The sequence below is a fragment of the Excalfactoria chinensis genome, chromosome 14 (genome assembly GCF_039878825.1).
Source record: "Excalfactoria chinensis isolate bCotChi1 chromosome 14, bCotChi1.hap2, whole genome shotgun sequence".
Lineage (NCBI taxonomy): Eukaryota > Metazoa > Chordata > Aves > Galliformes > Phasianidae > Excalfactoria > Excalfactoria chinensis.
In genome coordinates this window covers 12,604,148-12,624,512 of record NC_092838.1, presented here as the reverse complement: position 1 = coordinate 12,624,512, position 20,365 = coordinate 12,604,148, and the positions used below count along the sequence as shown (strand labels likewise).

The 20,365-nt window shown below is 43.5% G+C and overlaps 1 protein-coding gene across 3 annotated transcripts; it reads left to right on the top strand.

The window, feature by feature from the left end:
• Positions 1 to 139: 139 nt before the first annotated feature.
• TXNDC11 (thioredoxin domain containing 11) lies at positions 140 to 19,548 on the top strand. Of its 3 annotated transcripts, none has more exons than XM_072349320.1 (12): positions 140 to 414; positions 2,019 to 2,235; positions 2,813 to 2,910; positions 4,562 to 4,691; positions 8,170 to 8,263; positions 8,632 to 8,744; positions 10,893 to 11,093; positions 11,821 to 12,610; positions 14,273 to 14,418; positions 15,534 to 15,643; positions 16,582 to 16,662; positions 18,924 to 19,548. In XM_072349320.1, exons 1-12 carry the CDS (start codon positions 263 to 265, stop codon positions 19,546 to 19,548), a joined length of 2,757 nt encoding a protein of 918 aa, XP_072205421.1. In that variant the 5' UTR covers positions 140 to 262. The 3 variants fall into 3 exon arrangements, with proteins under 3 accessions (XP_072205421.1, XP_072205424.1, XP_072205422.1); XM_072349321.1 differs by lacking the exon at positions 140 to 414 and adding an exon at positions 612 to 909; XM_072349323.1 differs by lacking the exon at positions 4,562 to 4,691 and having other exon boundaries at positions 309 to 414.
• Positions 19,549 to 20,365: the final 817 nt, after the last annotated feature.

Here is a 20,365-nt window from a genome sequence, read left to right as displayed (position 1 = left end):
CTGCGGGACATCGCCGTGGGCCCCGCGACCGGGGGCCGACCGAGCGCCGAGCGAAGCCGCTCCCGCGCGCTCCTCCTCAGGGCCACGGCGGCCCGGCCCGCTCCCGGCCTCCCCCGCGCGTGCTCGGCTCGGCGCTGCGTGGCGGAGCTGGGTTGGCGGGCGGCGGGCCCGCCCCGGGCGGCTGACAGGCGGGCGGCAGGGAGACGTGTGCGAGCGGGAGCGGCCCGGTGTCCCGCGGCCCTCCCCGCCGCGCCCAGCGGCGATGTCGTTATGCGGCGGCCCCGGGCCCGGCTCCGCGGCTGCCCCGCGACTGCGGCCTCGCGCCGCCCAGATGGCGCGGCGACCCGAGGTGCTGTGCGGAGCCGCCATCGTGCTGGGCTGCGCTTTCGTCGTCGCCCTCAAAGTCACCTGCAGGTAACGGCGGAGGAGCGGCGGGATGGAGCCGCGGGGCGGGCGGGCGGAACGGGGCCGCGGGGCGCGGAGCGGGGCGGCCTTCCGAGCGCGGCCCGGAGAGCCGCTCTAGCCGTGCGCCTCCCCGCGCTCTATGGTCGAGCGCCGCGAAGCTGCGGCGTGGCGCATGCTGGGCGCGTGGCCCACGGAGCGACCCCCGTGGAAACCGCGGGGTCCGGAGCCGGCCGGGCCGCACGGAGCCGTGCGGGCGAGGCGGAGGAGACGGCGATCCGAAGCCGCGGGCCGTCACCGGCCGTGCCGGGGAGCGGCTTTTTCCTCCCCTCTGAGCGGCTGCCCGCTGCCGGCCGCCGCGAGCTGAACTCACGCCGAGGCCTCGCGCGCTGCCCACGGTGCCGCCGGCCGCCGAAGGGACGGGCGGAGGAGAGCGGCTGCTGCGGGGCCGCGAGGCTCTGCAGCCCGGAGCGGAGTCCGGGTGCCGCGGTGGAAGTTGTGGTCGAGGTGAGTTCTGTCGGCCTTAGGCCGTACCGCGCTCGTTAACAACATCTGCGCTTGGGGCGCGGGGCTCCACGGGACACGAGGGCTCCGCTGCTCGCGGGCGGGCCGCTCTCGGGGTTGAGCAGCTGCAGGGGGGGCCGCTGAGGGCAGCTGTTGGGGTGCGGCGTGAGCGCCCCGCGCGGGATCGCAGAGGATCGGCTGCGAGCTGCTGCTTTGTCGCCTGGCAGCTCCCAGCGTCAATTGTTGAGGGTTCTCCTACATGAGGATTGTCTTGTAGTCTCTGAGTCGTTCCTCTCACGGCATGGCTTCTGTTGACCCGTTTTCTTGTAATTTACAACCACATTTTCTGTTTTTTAGTTGAACACACTAGGCACCCTCCGTCTGTCTGCCCACCCATTCACCCAACTCTGGGACCAACTGTCCACTCTCAGCCCTTCTACCAGGCTGTACTGAGAGTGGGCAGCTGTGTCTGAGGAGAGGTTCTGATGGTGCCTCAGAAGCAGCCTCAGTTGTTGGGGCTGGGCGTTCTGATGGGGGAAGGATGGAGGCAGAGGTCTGTAGAACACACTGCTTTTAGGGCAGTCTGTGTGAGAGCACTCCTTTTGTGGGTGCTAGAGTTAATGAACTGTGAAGATGAGGAAGCAGTCGGTATGTTAAACGCTCTGGGTCTGGAGTGAAGACTGTCTGTTAGGTACAAATTACGAACAAACACAAGTTCCAGGAAGCATCACAAAGCTGTATGACCAGTGTCTCTTCTTTTATCAGGGTGCTGTTACCTGAAATACACCTGTTAAAAGAGGATGAGGCCAGGGAGGAAATCCAAAGAATCACTCTTCCTGCTAATTCTGTGCTCTGCAGCACCCAGCAAGAAGAGTGTGAACTCATATGCCCATGAACAGCATGCATGTTATGACAGTATGACTTTCTGAAACTTGTTTAAAAGGATGATCTGTAGATTTTCATGGTATTTCTTGAAACTGACTCTGATAATTTGTGTCAATTCTTGCAGTTTTGTCGCTGTATGACGTTCACTAGCCCTAATGCAAGGCTTTGGGCATGCTTCTTTCACTGCTACTCAGCCTCAGTGAGCCCTCTTAATTTCCTTCCCACAGCCGAGCAAAAGATGTAACAATGCCAGCAAAGCTTCCGGTGAATTTTTTCTCCACAAGATCTCCTGTCATCGATCTTTTTCGGGGACAAATAGACTATGCAGATCACCTTCGTCAGGACTCAGAGATTGCACTGTATTTCTTCTACGCGCCGTGGTGTGGCCAGTCAGTTGCAGTGAGAGAAGAAATAGAAGATGTGGCCAGCAGATTGTCAGACCAGGTAACAAGGGAAGATAGGAGTCTTACACGTGATCTGGTAGATCTTTAGTCTCCAAAGAGGGGCTGATTCCTGTCATCCCATGGGAAGCAGGAAGACCTGCATGTTTGTACCGTACAGTAATTCAGCCAATCGTCTTTAATTTCACGTACACAGCATCAGAATGAATGGAGCAGCGCATTGATGCCTGCTCATCTGTGTGTTATTTCTGATCCTGGATAGGGAGCTCTGCAGCTTCCATCTGGTAAAGTGTTTCTAGATTTATTGCTGTGCCTTCAGGTACAAACTACAGGAAGTATGCCTCCAGTCCCAGGATTTAGATGGGAAGCTTAAAAACGGAAAGAAAAGTAGCCATAAAATATTGCTGTGTGAAGAAATGACAGCAAAAAGGTTTAAAAATAAAAGAGCGGGGGGTGGGGGAGGAAGGAAAGAAACCAGCAGAAATCAGAGGAGGAGGTATGAAATCCTGCTTTGACAAGGTGTCGAAAATAACAGGTGGAATATACTGGGGGAGGAAAACAAACCAGATAAAGGAAGTTACAGTACTGTACTTTGCTGTGAACTTTTCTGTGCTTTGCAGGTGCTGTTTGTTGCTATTAATTGCTGGTGGAACCAGGGGAAATGTAGGAAGCAGAAGCATTTCTTTTATTTTCCTGTGATACATTTATACCACCGCAGGTAAGGGCTTCGTATGGAGAGTCTGTTTATCTTGTTGGCACTTTGCAAAGCAGAAGTATTGTGCGTTGCTCCAAAAGTAATGCCTCCTATTTATTTCCGTGAAAACTACAGCAGTTACAAAGAGCACAACAGCACTGTTTGATAAAACAATTTCTCAGCTACAGAACACTTTCAACATCTGTCTGTAACGTCATCAGCCAACATAATAAAAAGGAGGCATTACTTTTGGAGCAGCCTTTGTAAAAACATGTTTTCAAAGTTCCGTGTCTACAGTTAAAATAAGCAGCTGAAAAGGAGGGGATTCTGGGTGAAGCTCACCGTGTGTGCTCCTGAGCTGCTGGGAAGGGCCGTACCTGTCAGTTAAATGTTGTGCTCCTTGGGTTTTCGTCCTTAAGGAAAGCTGGTATTGCACATGCATGGAAGTTCTCTCTGCAATGAAATGCACGTTATTCAGATTTGTGTTTTCATTTTAGTTTTCTTTTTGCTCTATAGGTCGATTCTATTCACTGGTACCAGTTTTTGGCAGCAGTCATTTAGGAATAGAATTTAGGTGCGTGTTCAAACGGAGCTGTGCGGTGAAGGCATTCTTCTAAATTTGAATTGTACGCTCCCTTCTTATGCCCCAGGTGTTTGAGTAACATTGTGTAGTGTTCTGCAGTCTCACCTTTGCTATTTTAGTATTTGTATGCATGCATTCTTTTTGTGTGGAGCAGAAAGTAGTGCTTTTCCAGTACTGGGTACAGCAGAGCTGGATGCACTGTAGTTTCTCAGTGGCATTTCTGCAGCTCTGCCATGGCAGAGGCAGACTGTACTTGGTTTGGGGATATGTGCTGAGGAAATCCTTTACTCGGAGGATGGTGAGGTTGTGGCACAGGCTACCCCATCCCCGAATGCATTCGGGGCCGGGCTGGATGGGATCCTGAGCTGCCTGATCTGGTATAGGGCAGCCCTGCCTGTGGCATGAGGGGGGGGTTGAGCTGGGTGATCTTCAAGATCCCTTCCAACCTCAACCATTCTGTGATCTTGGGGGTGAAGGAGGAGGTCCGGCAGCCTCAGCCACATGGCCCCGCTCTGCTCTCAGCTGCATGCTGCTGGTTGTCAGTGCTGCAGGGAGGAGCTGCAGGGTCACTAAGGCTGCCCATCAGCAGCATGGCAGGGTTGGTCCCCACTTTACTGAATGGTACTTGGAAACGTTCATGTGAAGAACTCTTGCACCTTTTCAGTCCAAAGATTTGAAAATGAAAGGGAAAACAGTAGGAGTTTTTCAGATCTTTATTATGTGGTGTACTTAGTTCAGGTAGATAAAGCAAAACTATATGGATAGGAATATTTAATTAATTCCTGGCTTTTACCAACTTTGTTAATGAAACTCAGAAGTGGTCTCCACCTCTGTCCCTACCAACACATCACATGTGCACACAGACACCATGCTGTCACTGTGATTTCGGCTGGGGATGCTGTGTTGTGCCTCAGGGATGCTGTTGTGACAATGTAATGCAGCTCTGCCAACTGCAGGCACCATGGATAATGAGCACAGAGAGCAATCCCAAGAGCTGAGCTTGCTGTCTGTAGAACTCCACCTCCGTCACCTCCAGCAGGGACTCTACTGTGAATTTCAGTCTTAATGTTCTATTATTTTTTTTGGTACTAGTTTTGGACCAATTGAATACAAAGGCCCAATGAGTGCTGTATATATTGAAAAGTTTGTTCGCCGGGTGATGACACCACTACTCTACATCTCGTCTCGATCAAAATTACTAGATTTCCTCTCAAATTATGAGGTACATGTCTCTCTTCTCTAGCTTTACTGCTGTGGTTCAGAAAGAGTTTTGTTTCACAGTTAATCTGATCTGCTCCCAGGTGCTCGTTGCTCTCCGGAGTCTTGAAATCAGTGCCCTGTAAATGTGCTTAAATCATAAATATATGAAACAACACGTAACGCTGGTTCTCTGTGCAGTAACTGTTATGATTTTAATTTTGATGCTGTTAATTTGTACTACTTTAGTAGAGGCAAGAATCAGAGCTGTTACCTTATGGGGGGAAAAAGAGAAACGAACCAGAAAGACAGGAGAAATCTTTTCCCCAAAATCTTGCAGCATCTAAGAAATATATAATAATTGTTCTAATTTAAAAGGAGGGTTAAATCTTTCTATACTAAGATAAATGGTGGGTAAAAGCAAATGTGAAATCAGCTGAAATAACTGTTGGCTCCTGACCTCTCCGTGTGCTGTTCCTTCGTGACCTGCTGCTCTCATTTCCAGTCCTGTGTGCTCAGAGGTGCTGAGGTTGGGATCAGTTCTGGTGGATTAATTACTTCTGAGTGGGCAGCATGCATTGAAATCAGAACTGTTTTTAATCCCTTTATAACTGTCAATTTCTGCAGCACGTGATGAAAAATGCCATCGTCGCACTGCACTCCCTGGTGCACTGCAACTCACTTCCTGGTGAGCAGCCCTGTGCTGTGAGCCGCTTCTGCAGCATGGGCAGAGCGCACGGTGCCATGCAGGGCTCAGAGCCAAGTGGCTCCTCTTTAGTTTAGCAGTGTGTGCAGCTGGCAGTGCAGGTGCCGGGCTGGGCTTGTCTGTTGAGAGCTCTGCATTTGTTCAGATCCCCAGCATTGTAAGCCAGGGCTGAGAGGCAGTAGTGAGTTCTGTGTCTATTTCTGGTGCACATATTTGCTGTAATTTAAAGCTATTCTGTCCTTTTTCTGTTTCAGTTTTATCGCTCTAAAACTTCGTTGTTCTGCTTGCCTCCTTGGAAAGTGGTGCTGCTTGGGCTCCAGATTTGGGTATGGGAGGGCTCTGTGGCACTGGAGCTGTAGGCACTGCAGTGCTGCTCATCACCCGCAGCTGAATCTGCTTTTTCTGACAGTAACTGGATTTTTTTGTATATTCATGAAATGATAGTAGTGCTGAATTAAATTAAGAATTACATTTATTTTTTGAGAGCAAAGAAAAACATCCCGTTTGGAAAACAGAAAATAAGATGTATAGGAAGATCTTAGTGGTATCCGGAGAGCAATCTGCAGTTCTGCTGTAGCTATGAGGAGATGGAAGTTGGTGCTGTCTGAGCTCCTCTTAGCACACTTATGTCCTAAGATTAGGAACTTCTTAACTATTCTGAGATCTCTCTTACAAGAGTTGAATCTCGCCTGCTTAGCAGCCCCTGTGTTGGTCCGGCTCCCAGAGCTGCTCATTATGATACCTGGAGAGCTGGCAGAAAAATGGGGCAGTTTGCATGGATCTCAAGAAGGAATGCAGCACTTTGGCCACTTGCCTGTTGTACCTGCCCCAGTCACAGGGAGGAACTTCTTCCTTGTCAGATGATCACAAAAAGGACACTGTTTAACCAGGTTGCAGATCAGACATAGAGCATGAGGTGTGTACACAAAGTGTACCTGCTGCAAAGCCCACCCAGTTTTCTTATTATTGAAACCTCTAAAAGTCACTCATGGTGACGCCTTCCGCTTCAGTCAGTGCTCGGAAATCTGCAGCCACAACTAGTGGGTGACGGCAGTCAGGGCCTCCTGTTCAATGGCTTTGAAACGCTTTCTAGATCTGCCCTTTGGCTTCTTGGCACTTCTGCTGTCTCTTCTGACTTTCAGTTGCTGTTTGTTGCCATCAGTTTGCTTCGCGCAGTGATGGTATTTAGAAATGGTGCCAGGAACTGGGAAGCCATGTGAGGAGCAGTGTGTGTCTCCTTGTTGGCTTTACTTGGGTGCTTGGGAAGGGCTGGTTTGTTACCTAATTAATTTGATGTTACGGAGGAAAAGTGAAGAAAAGTAAAGACTGTCTTTTTTGGTAACTGTTGTCCTTCCTTGAAGAATAAATGTTATTAGATTTCTGGGTATTTTCACTTCTTCTTTATTTATACTGTTATTTTCTTCTTTGCAGCAGTTATTGGAGAAGTCTGAGTAATTGCTATATCTCATTCTTATTGTTGGTAATTTCCTGGGGCATTTCATTAGTAACCTTTATGAGGAAGGCTCTTGTGGGCAGCATTCAGTGTCAGGCAGGGTAATTCCTGCCTGAACGAGCAGCTCACTGGCTGGAGAGGGGAATGATTTTATTGGTGAAACATTCCAAGTTATTTTTACTAATAGCATTAATAGGCAAATCATATGTTCATGTTTTGAAACTATATTCATGGGGCTTTTTTATATGTAAAGCTGAAATAATGAAAGCATCCTTTGAAATACCAAATGAAGTTGGGGAGGGTGATCGCCGAGTCTGGAATATTGTCCCACAGCCATCCCTGTGCTCCTGTTTTGTGAATTCAGTGCTCTTCCAGCATGCGCTGGGATGGTGGAGCTGGGAAACAGCACAGAATAACCAAATTCCATCACTTTCTCAGTGCCAAAGACCTGCAAAACCAATTGGAATGGTTTTAAAAAAAAAACAAAACTGATTAATAATAACTTTTAAAAATGAATTGCATTCTGCAGAATTTACACTCAAAATGTTGGTGATGTTCTGGAGCAGCAGCCTGCAGGTTGTGCCCTGTGTGCCCCACAGCAACCAGCTGTGCTCATGGCTGTGCCAGCAGCCCTGCCTGTGGATGAGTCATTTTTCACATCTGATCAGCAACTGAGGATCTTTCTGTATTTGTTTTTGTATCTTTGTTCCTGTGCAACTGATCTCACGCTTGACTCCTAAGTGAGACAAGGGAAGAACATGCAGTGACTGTAGCTTTAACGTGGGGCAGTACGGCGGTGTAGCAGTTCCAGTATTGACTCACAGGATGTGTGGCTGCACACACAGTTGCTCATTATGTGCAATGTAGTAAATGGTGAGAATGTAGGCTGAAAAATTATACCAGATACTATATATATACCATAATGCATAACATTATAGAATATAAGAATATATTAGAATATTTATGCACTATATTTTCATTCTGAAGAAGTATTGCAACAATTATGATTTATATTATACAGAAGGAACTGACCGATAATTTCAAAACAAATATTAATTTTTAGAGAACTACAGTAGCCAGTGTGGGCAATGGCCAGCTGCACATTCGCACCTCTGCAGTCCTAAAAGCCTCCCTGCATTTTATGTAGCTCTCAAATAACAGCTTTAGAACTGATTTCTGGTCAGTCTGTTAATATTAATTCTTTTCTGACAGCATAAAGTGACTGTTCTTCAATAAGCACTGTTTTGTTGTCTTTTAAAACATCACATTTTAGTGTAGGCAAACAGCTTTCATCTCTCGTATAGTTCCAGATCACGCGGCTAACTTTAATTCTTACTCTTTCAGCCTGGAGTTGTGGGATATTTTGAGTTCAATGCTTCACCGCAGCCTCCCGGTTATTCAACCTTCTTTACATCAGCTTTACATTCATTAAAGAAAGGTAAAAGCTTCATCTTCAAAATGTAAAGGGTCAACGTATGTGTATGGACTTCAGTCATTTGCAATATTTTGTAATTTGAAAGTGGATCCCATTTGAGTGTTTATTAAGGTTCATCTAATTACCAAACTATATCTTATTACTGTGCAGAGTTTACTTACATGAAAAGTTTATGGTATGTTTTGTGGTCAGCCATTGTGGAATTCGAGTACAGGACAGCTGCTCTCCGTGATACACAAAGGGGAAATCCTGGGTGTCTTCAGTTCTGGTGTTGTTGCATTTTAAAAATAAGATGTGTATTCTTCCAAGGCTGTCAGGAGAGGAGATCATTATGTAGAATTCTATTTAAAACTGAACATTTGCCCTTTAAGATTACCTGGGAACAATACGCTTCGGAGTGATCACAGATAAACATGTGGCAGAGGAGATCTCGTTGGTGCATCCAGGCAGTGTGTATTTGCACAGACACATCAACGCATCTCTTGTGAGTATCGTATTTATGTCGTGGTGATTCTGAGACAGTGCCTGGAGAGTGAAACTGTGCTGCAGTGCAAACATCATGTGGAGAAATGTGTATTAAAGGGGTGTTCCACAAACTGGTAGAACAAGGAGCATTTAAGAAGTACAGTAATACAGTAATTTGTACAGCAATTCACATTTTCTTTCTGCTAGTCAGCAGCTGCTCTAAATGACTTAAACTTTAAGCAGTGTCTCAACTAGGTGGGTGATACGGCCTCAGGAGAAGCGTCAAACTCGACTCTGTGGCTTGTTTTAGCGAGAGTCAAAGGTATAACTTGTGCTTGTTGGCTTTTTCCCTTGTGCTTGTAGGGAAATAAGTGCCAGAGCACAGTGATGTGAAGCTGCACCAGTGCACCAGCACAGGCTGAAGTACTTGCAGTTGTAGCTCATCCATCCGTGAGGGAAATTAAATTATTTTCTTGACTGTGTAACATCTGTATCTGAGATTTATTTTAAAGACTTTTATACCTGGAATTTCAGCATATGAAAGTATATATAGATACAGATATATATACCTCAGCTCAGCTCTTGTCCTAGTACTCCGAAGTGTGTGACAGCAGGCTTTCAGTTTGCAGCATATTTGGCCTTCTGTAATAGATTGATTTAGGTTTTCAGAGGCCCTTGGGATCATCTTAATAATTTGGGAAGGTCTTATTAATAATATGGGAAATTGTTTGTCTCCTTCAAAACAAAACCCCAGAGGGCCAAACACCTCATAAATGATCATAAAGAGATTACAAGAAGTGGTTACATTAATTTAATTGAAAATTTATCAGAACTTTAAACCTGTGGTTCATGGTTTTGGAATACTAAGACTGAAAATGCTTTTGGAATTGCTTTTGTGTACGGAGTCCTCATTTGTCCACACTGACGATGTGGCTGGAAGCTCTGAAGGTAATCATCCATGCAGTATTTTATTCAATTGAGATCAGGGAAAACGTGACTTTTTTCTAAAAGTTGTGGCAAACACATGAGGCTGCTGTTATTTTTGCAGGCAGTTCAGGATAAACTTGTCTTAATTCATGAAAATGAGGCTCGAAGCTGTAAGCCAATTTTCAACAATTTTTCACAGAATCACAAAATCACAGAATTATAGGGGTTGGAAGGGACCTCTAGAGCTCATTGAGTCCAACCCCCCTGCCAAAGCAGGCTCCCTACAACACGTCACACAGCTCAGCGTCCAGGCGGGTCTTGAATATCTCCAGAGAAGGAGACTCCACCACCTCCCTGGGCAGCCTGTTCCAGTGCTCTGTCACCCTCACTGTAAAGAAGTTCTTGCACACATTCGTGCGGAACTTCCTATGCTGAAGTTTCAGCCCATTTCCCCTAGTCCTGTCCCCACGCACTACTGAAAAGAGACCAGCCTCGCCACTATGGCTCCCGCACTTCAGGTATTTATAAACCTGGATCAAGTCCCCTCTCAGCCTTCTTTTCTCAAGGCTAAACAGACCCAGTTCCCTAAGTCTCTCCTCATAGGGGAGATGCTCCAGGCCCTTCACCATCTTTGTGGCCCTCCGCTGGACTCTTTCCAAGAGATCCCTGTCTTTTTTGTACTGGGGAGCCCAGAACTGGACACTATTCCAGATGAGGCCTCACCAGGGCAGAGTAGAGGGGGAGGATCACCTCCCTCGACCTGCTGGCCACGCTCTTTTTAATTTTTCTGTAGTTTCAGTAATAAAAAGCAGTGTAGCCATTTTAAATACAGCCTTGATGTTGGAGTCTTAAAATACTGACTTAAGATGAGTTAATGTGTTGAATTAGTAGTGAGAAAAACTGCTCTAGTATGCTGTAAGTCAAACACATGATGATACCAACTTAGAGATGGTGCTCTTTATAATGCCTTGTATGACTGCAAACAGCAGAGATCGTAAGGGTGTGATGAAAGAAAAAGCTTTCCTGGCAGAAGACTTGTTGCCTGGAAGACTGTGAATGTTGATGTGATCTGATGAGAAGGGGAAGGAGGTGTGAAGTGCTGAAGCTCTCTGAATAGTTTTGTTAATTTAAAAATGAGTTTTAGGGATTAGTGTAACAAAACACTGTGGTTGGGAACTGTGTTCGATAAGCAGTATGTTTTAGTAAATGAGAGCAAACAATTACTGTTTCCCTTCTCAAGGTCTATCCAAGTGACATCATGAACTATACAGCTGAGAATGTGTGCAAGTGGGCTCTAGAAAATCGAGAGCTGCTCATCCGCTGGCTGAGACCACATGGTGGAAAAAGCCTTCTTCTGAACAATGAGCTGAAGAAAGGGCCAGCACTCCTCATGTTTGTACCTTACAACCCCTTGGCAGAAATTCAGCCTCTTTTAGACGAAGTAAGTGAAATAAATTCATTTGATAGGTGAGATGGAAGGGAAATCTGCTTCCTTCTTTTCCCTTACTTATCTGTTCTTTACACGTACTTTGCTGTACATTTCGCCTTGGTATGAAAGATGAATTGGTGACTCAGTACAGGAACATGAGTGCTGAAAGAGCAGCAGGCTTCCACTGCAGTAAGTCCCATCAGTGTGTGTGGAGTATGCTGCATGGCTACATTTGTGTGCCGTGGCTGGAGAGCACTGGTGTCACTTCTGCACTGTTAGCTGTGCTCACAGAATTTGTGTGCTATGTGAAGCAGGAAGAACCTCTATTCTCTTTTCATTGGGAATGATTTTATTTATTTTCTCCTCATATTGGAAAACAAAGGAAATTAAGGAGCCAATACTGGTTTATGCATCTCATAGTGGGATTCAACCATATAATGGAGTGTCACTGAACTGTGATAAATAGGGTACAGAGAGAACCTTCAGATCAACATTGTGGATTCAAAGTATTTTAAAGTTTATTTCTGTAGTTTTATGCATTTAATTCCTATAGACTGAGATGCTGAGCTCTGTTCCAAAGTCAGAGCTTCCTGTAATTCTTTCCTAGGGATATAGAAGAGTGCTAAACTTTGTGAAATTCCATCAACAGTATCAGAGGTTGTTACGCCTGCAACAGATAACTGCTTTTGTGTGAACTACATGCAGTTAATCTCGCTTTGCTTTTCTCTTTTCCTTGTAGATTACCAAAGTGGCCTTGGAATACCACAGCTGTAACAAAAGCCAGGCAGCTGAACCAGAGCTTCAGCACTTAGGGAACAGTGATTCACCAGCTTCGGATTCCTCTGATCCAGATGCACATATGAAACTGTCAGAAACGCTTTTGATAACCAAGTACCCATGCTGTAACACGGTGGTGCTTCCGCAGTGGCACTCGATATCCAGAACTCACAATGTGTGTGAGCTTTGCATCAACCAGACACTTGGTGTCAAACCAGATAAAGTCAATGTGCCACACTGCAACTTCTTTGAGATAGAAACAGCTTTGGACTCTTTCTACCTCCAGGAACACACCTTTTTTCACGTTGTTTCAAATAGCATTGAATGCAGCAATTTCCTAAGTTTCTATAGTCCCTTTAGCTATTACACTGCATGTTGCAGAACAGTTGATAGACATTTTTTAAGTTTCATTAGTTCTGAGAAGACCATCTTTCAGACCCCTAAAGTTGCATTTTCTTCCCATGGGAAGAAAGATAATGCTGAAGTCCAGAATTCTATTCCTCATATTGAGGATAGGAACTGCTTTATCCCTGACCTTCATAGTAGTGGCACTAACATTACCGGTCTGAGCTGCAGGACCAACAAAACCTTGAACCTCTATCTGCTGGATTCGAATCTTTTTTGGGTATATGCAGAGAGACTTGGAGCATCAAGGTCGACTCATCTTAAGGAATTTGCTGCCATTGTTGACCTGAAAGAAGAGCTGCACTATGTCCTTGATCAGAATCAGTCACTTACAGGATCTGCCCTGGGTATGCTATCTGCTATTTAGAAATGCTTTAAATAAGAAAAATAAGGTTTATCAGTAAAAAGAATGGAAAACTTCATGTCATTCTGAAAAGGACTCCTTATAAAAGTGAGACTGTAGTCAACGTCACAAACCTTAATTTATTGTATTTAATGTATTTAGTAGTAACCAACTAGTAGAATATTTTTCTAAATGGTAAAAGAACCAAAATGCACAGAACAGAATGATTTGCTTGAAGCAAACGCCACAGTGTGTAAATGGTGACTGCCTGATAACATTGAAGGAAGTGGTAAAAACTGATTTGCTTGTGGAAAAAAATACAACACTGAACCTCTAACAGATGTGATACTGTAAAACACATTTGTGTATTAATGGCAGTGCTGGTGTTCAGCTGTTCCACATACTGAAAGCTGCCAGCGTTCCATGAGATACTGCTCTCTTACCTGTGCAGACCAGCCCTTCCTTTGTCCTCTGATCTAGAAATTGTTTTAAATTTAATTTGAAAGGCGTGTGTGCTTTCCAGATAGAACTTTGAGTTGCTTTTGTTCAGATTTGTCAGTACTAAATTCCCTGGCTGAATGGTAGGAGGGAAGAAAATAGCCAGTTGTCTTTGGGGAGAGATGACCACAATCACTGCTCTGACTTACTGCAGTTCCTGGAGCAGGCTGTGAGCTGCCTCCTGTTGTGCATTTACCTGCCCTGACTGTGTGCTGGGTCAGCTGGGGGAAACTGCGGGGTTTTTTAATGCTAGCAGTGACTGTAGATATGGAAGTAAGTTCTGGTGAATGTAGCATCAAAGTAAATTGTTCCAGAAGGTTCAATCAGTGTAGTTGTCACATCATTACACTGTATTTGCAGTTTGCCATAGATGTTTAAGCTGCACAAGTAAGTAGGCACAACTGGAGAGCAAAGAGCTACGTTGCAGTTCTCACCTGTATCCCATCTGCATCTCCCTGCCCCACACAACACTCTGGAGAGAAGAAATTATGCCAAAAACAAAAATCAGTGACCACACGTGGACACTCAGGGGGTAATTAAGATCTGGATGAGAAGATAGTAAATTTTCTTCCCCTGTGTGCCCTCAGCATCATCTATAAATATTCTCTGTTCACAGGATTTCCTGAGTGGGATGAGGGTTGCTGTGCCGAGCAGCACTCACTGCATCTCTCATCTAAGTTACTTGAGCTTACAGAACTGTTTTTTTCTACATGTGTTGTTAGGCTCACATGTGATTTGCTTTCTATTTTATTATTTATTTTACTGTATTCCTATAGGTGGCCTAACTTTTGGTGTTTTAAAATAGGTTTGTGTTTAATACCTTTAACAGATTTCAGTTATTTCAGTTTTTACAGGCAGTTCCTAAACATGCAGGCATGGGCAAAGTATTTTTACTTACTCCTCCCTATTCAGTTATTACTTAATAATACATAAATACTCAAAACTTAGAGATGTTGAAGGGGAATAAGCGTATTTCTATCTGCTGTGAGAATTTCATGAATTCTGAGCAGCGAATATGAAATTAAATACTGCTGTTGGTATGTCAGAGATAGACCTGATCTGCTGTTTTCTGCCTGTGTACGATGTGTTGGTTTTAGATTCATCTGGGAATGGCAAAGTACTGCCTGCCAAAATCCAGACGTAACTTTATGCATCATTTACATTTCAGAGAACTTCATAAAAAATTTCAGCATTGTCTACAGTCCTTTGAAGAGGCATCTTGTGGATGGCGCCTCAGCCCGTGTCCCTGCAGAGCGCGTCATGGCTGAAGTGACCACCAGCACCTTCCAGCACATCGTGTTTTCAAGTGAAAAGGTACTCCTCGCTGCTGGAAAAAGTTCCTGCAAGTCAGTGCTCACCTTCTGGGGAAGAGTTCTCATTCTTCTTTTAGCCACATGCATCTTTGTAAAATAAAGTGGTGTTTATTAAGAACGCCAGAATATTTGTTTGCTAAAGAAAAAAAAGCAGTCGAGTTTAGTGTAACTTTAAGTGTATCTGCAAAATGCCTTTTTTCTGGTAAGAGAATGAAAAAGTCAATGCTGCAGATTCCTGAAGAGCAGCTCTAACACTGGGCAAAGTTCTGTCCTTTTACATTGCCTGTGTGTTTGAGATGTAAAGAAGTCCTTGACTTGGCCTGCACTCTGCAGCAGCAGCAGCAGCACATGCTGCACATGTAGAGTCTGAGGTAATGCTGACAGGCGGTGTGATGTCTGCCTTTCATTACTTAAAGGACATAAGTACCTTCTGTTTTCTATGTATTAATTGTTGTTTAAATTTTTTTTTTAAAAAGCACTTGCAAACAGTATAGAAGAAAAAGTTTTAAACCAGAAGTATGATTTAAGGCACACACACAAAATTCTGAAAGGCACGAGCTTTCTATTTGCATGCCATGGAACTGTTGTATGTAATAGGTCATCTCGAAGAGCAGTCAAATCGCTTAATTTTTATTCTTTTTAAGAAGCATTCAGGATTAGTGGCTGTTGGCTGTGAGGGCTGCAGCAGATGGGTACGTGTGCTGTGCTTGGCTTCAGCATCCCAGCTGCCCTTTGCTGGCCAAAGGCCCAAAGCAGGAAGTTAGACATCTTCCCCAGCACCACCTCTGAGGTGTGCAGTCACTGTTAAACACAGGAATTTAAGGCTGCAGAAGAATTCTAAGAAGTGCAAGAAAATTGGATGCATTTTTATTTAGCGAAAACTAAATAATTCTCCTCATTTTCTCCTTATAAAAAGGAGATTCCCCAAGAATGTCTGTGTTAACCTGGGAGACAGAAGGCATCAGTAAATAGCTTGTAATAAAGCATGTCAGCATTAGCATGTAATTTATTTTCATATGTTAAGAGTGCTAAATAATTGAGCTTTTGTGAAGACTAGTCCTTCTTTAGTGCAGATTAATCACAATAGGTAATAAAACTCTTCAATTTATTTTCCAGAATGTCTTGCTGCTCTATTATGCACAGTGGTGTGGATTCTGTGCTTCTCTTAATCATATCTTTATTCAGCTTGCTCGGCTTTTGCCTCCAGATCATTTCACTGTGGCAAGGTAAAAAAAGATTCTAATTTAACCTCTCTAGAATAATGCAAGTTCATTGGGATAATTGGCCTAGAAAATATTTACTTTCTTTCTGTTTCATTTTTCTTTGAATCCATTCTCTTACTTCCCTCTGCCTAAATTTGATACTTTTCAGTCTCACTGCAGCGTTTCTGCAGTTCAGTTAAAATGAATTTTCAAATAGAACAATTATTCTCAGAGCACCTGATTTTGGAAAGGGAACCAATATGGCAGATGGCAGCAGAAAAGCATTTTTAACTTCCTCTGATTACTTGAAGTGAAGAATGAAATCTTACAGTACTGTATTTTGAGGAATTATATATATACATTATACATATACATGCATTTATATAACTCATAGGTATGATAACATATGTTGTCTAACACATTGTTAAACATGGTCAGGGTTTTAGTGCAACTGAAATGTTCTTATGGATGTATTCTCCAATACACGATTGCATGCAACTCTTCTCTCATCGTGTCCTTACTTCATTCTGACTGAATTTCCTTGAGGGAGCAGCAGCAGATATATGGGCAAAAACAATTGAAAGCTAGAGTTAGCACTTGTTTATAAGTGTTGCTTTAATCCCATAGATAAAATGCTGCTCTCAGATCTACATCCATTCTCTTTCTGACTTTGAAGTTCTATCATTTGGTCCATTACTTCTGTTTCAGTGTTCCTGAAACCCACTATGTGCTCTTCTGGGTTTCTTTTTCTTTTCTTTCTAGTAGAATTGTAAAAATTCACAATCAGAAATGACTGAAGAAAGCAAAATAAAACCATAGCAAGCAATTGACCAGTTGTTTCATTAATTAAACTCATGTTCTTTTCTATGTAGAGCTTCAGGAAAAAGTAAGTCTTAAAGGGTCTGTATTTTCCCTTTTTGTAATCCCTCAAGTGACTTTTCATGCGTGTGTTTTCTTAACAGAATTGATATCACTCAAAATGATCTTCCTTGGGAATTTATGACAGATCGCCTCCCGACCATTTTATTCTTTCCTCATCAGAGGTAATACAATTCTTTTCCCTCCTGTTTTTGTTTTTTTTTTTTGACTTTCACTAAGCTATAATAACTCTATGGTCCATATGTCTCAGTATGCTGCTAGTGTGAGCCTCAAGGATGAAATAGCACAAAAAGGTCTTTGAATTATATTAAAGCACTGGTAAAGCAGGTTTTGGAGCAGTAAAACGATTTGTGGTAGGTGAAACTTCCTCTGGTTCTGTCTGCCTGATGCTGCTACATAGTCCCATGCTTCTTGTTTTGTCACAGATGCTTATTTTGTCTTGGCCTGTTTTACAAACCATCTCTAGGCTCACTTCACAGCTTTTAGTGAGTTTGGGTCTGTAACTTGCCATGTGGTTTCTTAAGTAGTTTCACAGTGGAACTGTATCTGCAGATTTCTTTACTGCTTTTCCTTTCTAGCGTGTTTTACTACATCTAGGAAATAAATAAAATTAGCTTTGACAGTACATGTAGTAGCACTAGAATGATTATATGCTATTTTAGATGTAAAGGTGCTTTCTGTGAAGGCTGGTTGTGCAGCTCTTTATGCGTTTGCCATGGGGCTGTTTTTACAGATTATGTGGCCTGCTGAGTTTTTTCTTCTTCACGCTGCTACTGCTTTGGTTTGGTTTTCATTGCAAATAGCCTTTTTGCTTTTCTGATGTGTGCTGTGGTTTTGATATAGGGAAAAAAAAAAAGAAAAAAAAAAAAAAGGATAATGACATAGTAAAACATTACTGTTGTGTAATGTCAATTTTGTCTTAGCACAGGCTATCTTCCAAAATGTCATGAATCATTAAATTTGGATGTAAGCTGCTTGTCAGCTGAGAAACTGATGCTGCTAATTACAGAATTAACTTGGCTGATCACCAGGGCTGCAGGAGAAGAAAAAACACATTGCCTAGTCTGCCAAAAATAGCTTAATTTTGATGAACACAAGCCTTATCTGGCCCCAGTTCTTGAGTTATTGATTAAAGGATGTCATCTTTCTACAATAAGTAGTTCTCAACAAACAAACATGTTTGCATCCCCTGTGACAGTGATGAATTGGATTTCACAAAAAACATTTTTGAAGCAGCTATGTTTGATAACTTAGAAAACCTCCCCTGTCCCCAGTGCACAGTCATACTGTCTCATAGGGACATGTGAGTTGTGTGGGGGCCAGGTTGTGCAGAGCAGCTGCAGAACTTGAAGCATTAGACGTTGTCTTGCATCTGACTTAGCTGTGCTTCAGAATAATCATAGAATCATAGAATGGCCTGGGTTGAAAAGGACCACAATGATCATCTCGTTCCAACCCCCCTGCTATGTGCATGGTTGCCAGCCACCAGACCAGGCTGCCCAAAGCCACATCCAGCCTGGATAATCTTTCGGGTTTATCCTGTGTTCTCTTCCTGACTTACATAATTCAGCTGGAAGATGCACATGGTCAAAGACAGAGAATGTCTCAGTATTTGACAGTTGAAGGTTGTGGGTGTCTTTCAATGGTTTGTAGCTGTGAGGAGCTGGTAGTGGAGCAGCTTGGACTCTTGTCAGGTGGTTGAGTAACAGTATACACTGTTACACGAAGTGATGGACCTCCTTGTCGTAAAGTGGGATTGGTAGTATTTACAGCTGTACGTTGAGCTATACATGCCGGAGTAAAAAGAAACAACCCCAAACCAACTAACTGGTCATCAGTAGTTTGCTTCCTTGATTACCTCAGCACCACAAAGACAAAGTAGTATGAGGAAGCAGTAGAAAGGCTTCTTAGCAGCAAGCGGGACGGACAAGCAGCTACTGTTTGAAAGCAAACTATTTTCCTGCTTCTTCTGCTAGCCCTTCTGCTACTGGAGCATGTTAAGCTACTATTGCTAGGTGAACAGGTACAGACTCAGAGTAGTTACCTCGGTTGTACCGAGCTGGATTTAACTGCTAACAGCACGTATAGGATTTGGAGTGCTTCAGTGTTTTCCTTCAACTCAACTAACCATAGTCGTGCTACTACATGCAGGGTCCTCAAACAAATATCTTGAATGTGGATTAAGAGTAAAATCTGTTTCTTAAAACAACAAGATCTTGTCAGATAAATACTGATCCAGTGCAGAGACACTGGTAGCACACGGACTGGAATACGGGAGAAACAGTTTCTGAAATACTCCGTGCTGTATCTTCGTTATACACATTTAGGTTTCTCTTAACTGTTATTAGCCAAGATACCATGTTTGAGTTGGGCAGCAGATACTTAGTACCTTTATGTCTTCTGCTAACTTGATATGTCTTTTCAGGAAGGATCAAAGTGTGAAGTTTCCAGAAGACTTTCCGATTAGCCTTCCTCATCTTCTTAAATTTATTTTACATCACTCAAGTCTTTCTTCATCAGAGCCCTGCACCAAAGAATGCCTCCATAAAGAGACAGTTTTACAGCAAGGACACATCTCCCACTTGGAGAAAGAAATTCAGAAATTAAGATCAGAAATCAGGGCCCTGCATCGAGCCCACGAGTCTCTTGAGGCACAGCTTTCCGAAGCTAGGAGAGAAGAACATCGACTACAGCAGCAGAAGCACACACTGGAAAAGCAGCACAAGACTCTGCAGCTCCACAGCCAGCAGTTACAGGCAACATACGATCAGAAGAATCAGGAATTACTAGAAATGGCTGAAAAGCTTCAAGAACTGGCTGACGCATCAGAAAACCTCCTTAAGGAGAATGCATTACTAAGGATCCTGGTGGCATCGAGGGAAGGAAAGCTACAGAGCAAAGATGAATCTAAAGAAGCCCTTCAGTCAGAGCAAACAGTTGCTGATGACAGCAGTTTATTAGTTTCAACAACTCTTACCACAGAGGAAAAAAGGATTGATCATGTTGATACTGCAGCAACAGAACACAATAGTGAAAACAGGACAGAATGATTGCTTATGTGGAGTCACGATGCCGTACTGAGTAGGTATTTATGCAGATTTTATTGAAATCCATTGTAAATAAAGACTTCTTCCCCATGATCTAGAAAATCAAATGGAATATTTTTGTATACTTGAACAACTTATTAGCTACCCCATTCTAAAGTGAAGAGGAGGAGTATGGAAAACTTTCTGCACTTTACTATTGCACTAATTTGCAAACACCTATCCATTTAAAATTAAAGATGCTGATGTTTAGGGGCAGCAGTATAAAGCATCTCTAAGGACCAATTATTTTTCAGCCAGCTTTCTCTAACAGCTGCTAGAAGAAAAGTTAGACCTTTAATTTACACTTCTCCATCCATTTCTGAAATTTTCACTGCGTTGTTTGCAGAATTAAAATGAAATACTTCATCCCTGTAATTGGTGAACTTGAATGGACAAACTACTTTATTCAAGAACTTCAGCACTTTGTATCACTTTTGTATACCAGTTACCTGACTGTCTTGAAATCTGCGAGAGCCATGTGTGAACTGTTACCTAGTGAAGCAAAACTAAAGAAAATTCTTCCTGAATTAATCCTTTTCTCTTTACTTTTTAGGATTTCTATAATACACACGGCTAGGTGTACAGGTCTGGCTGCATGTATGCCAGTCTCCTGCCACTGACACCTTAAGAAGCATGTACCAGGGCAAGGGCAGCTGTATCCCACTGTATTCTAGAAGCAACTGCAGGAGCTTTTCCCTACTGCCAGTATTCTTTTCTGCTTCAAATTCTAGCCTTTAGTGAAAGAAGTCAAAAGTAGTACGAAAAATGCAACACATCTTAC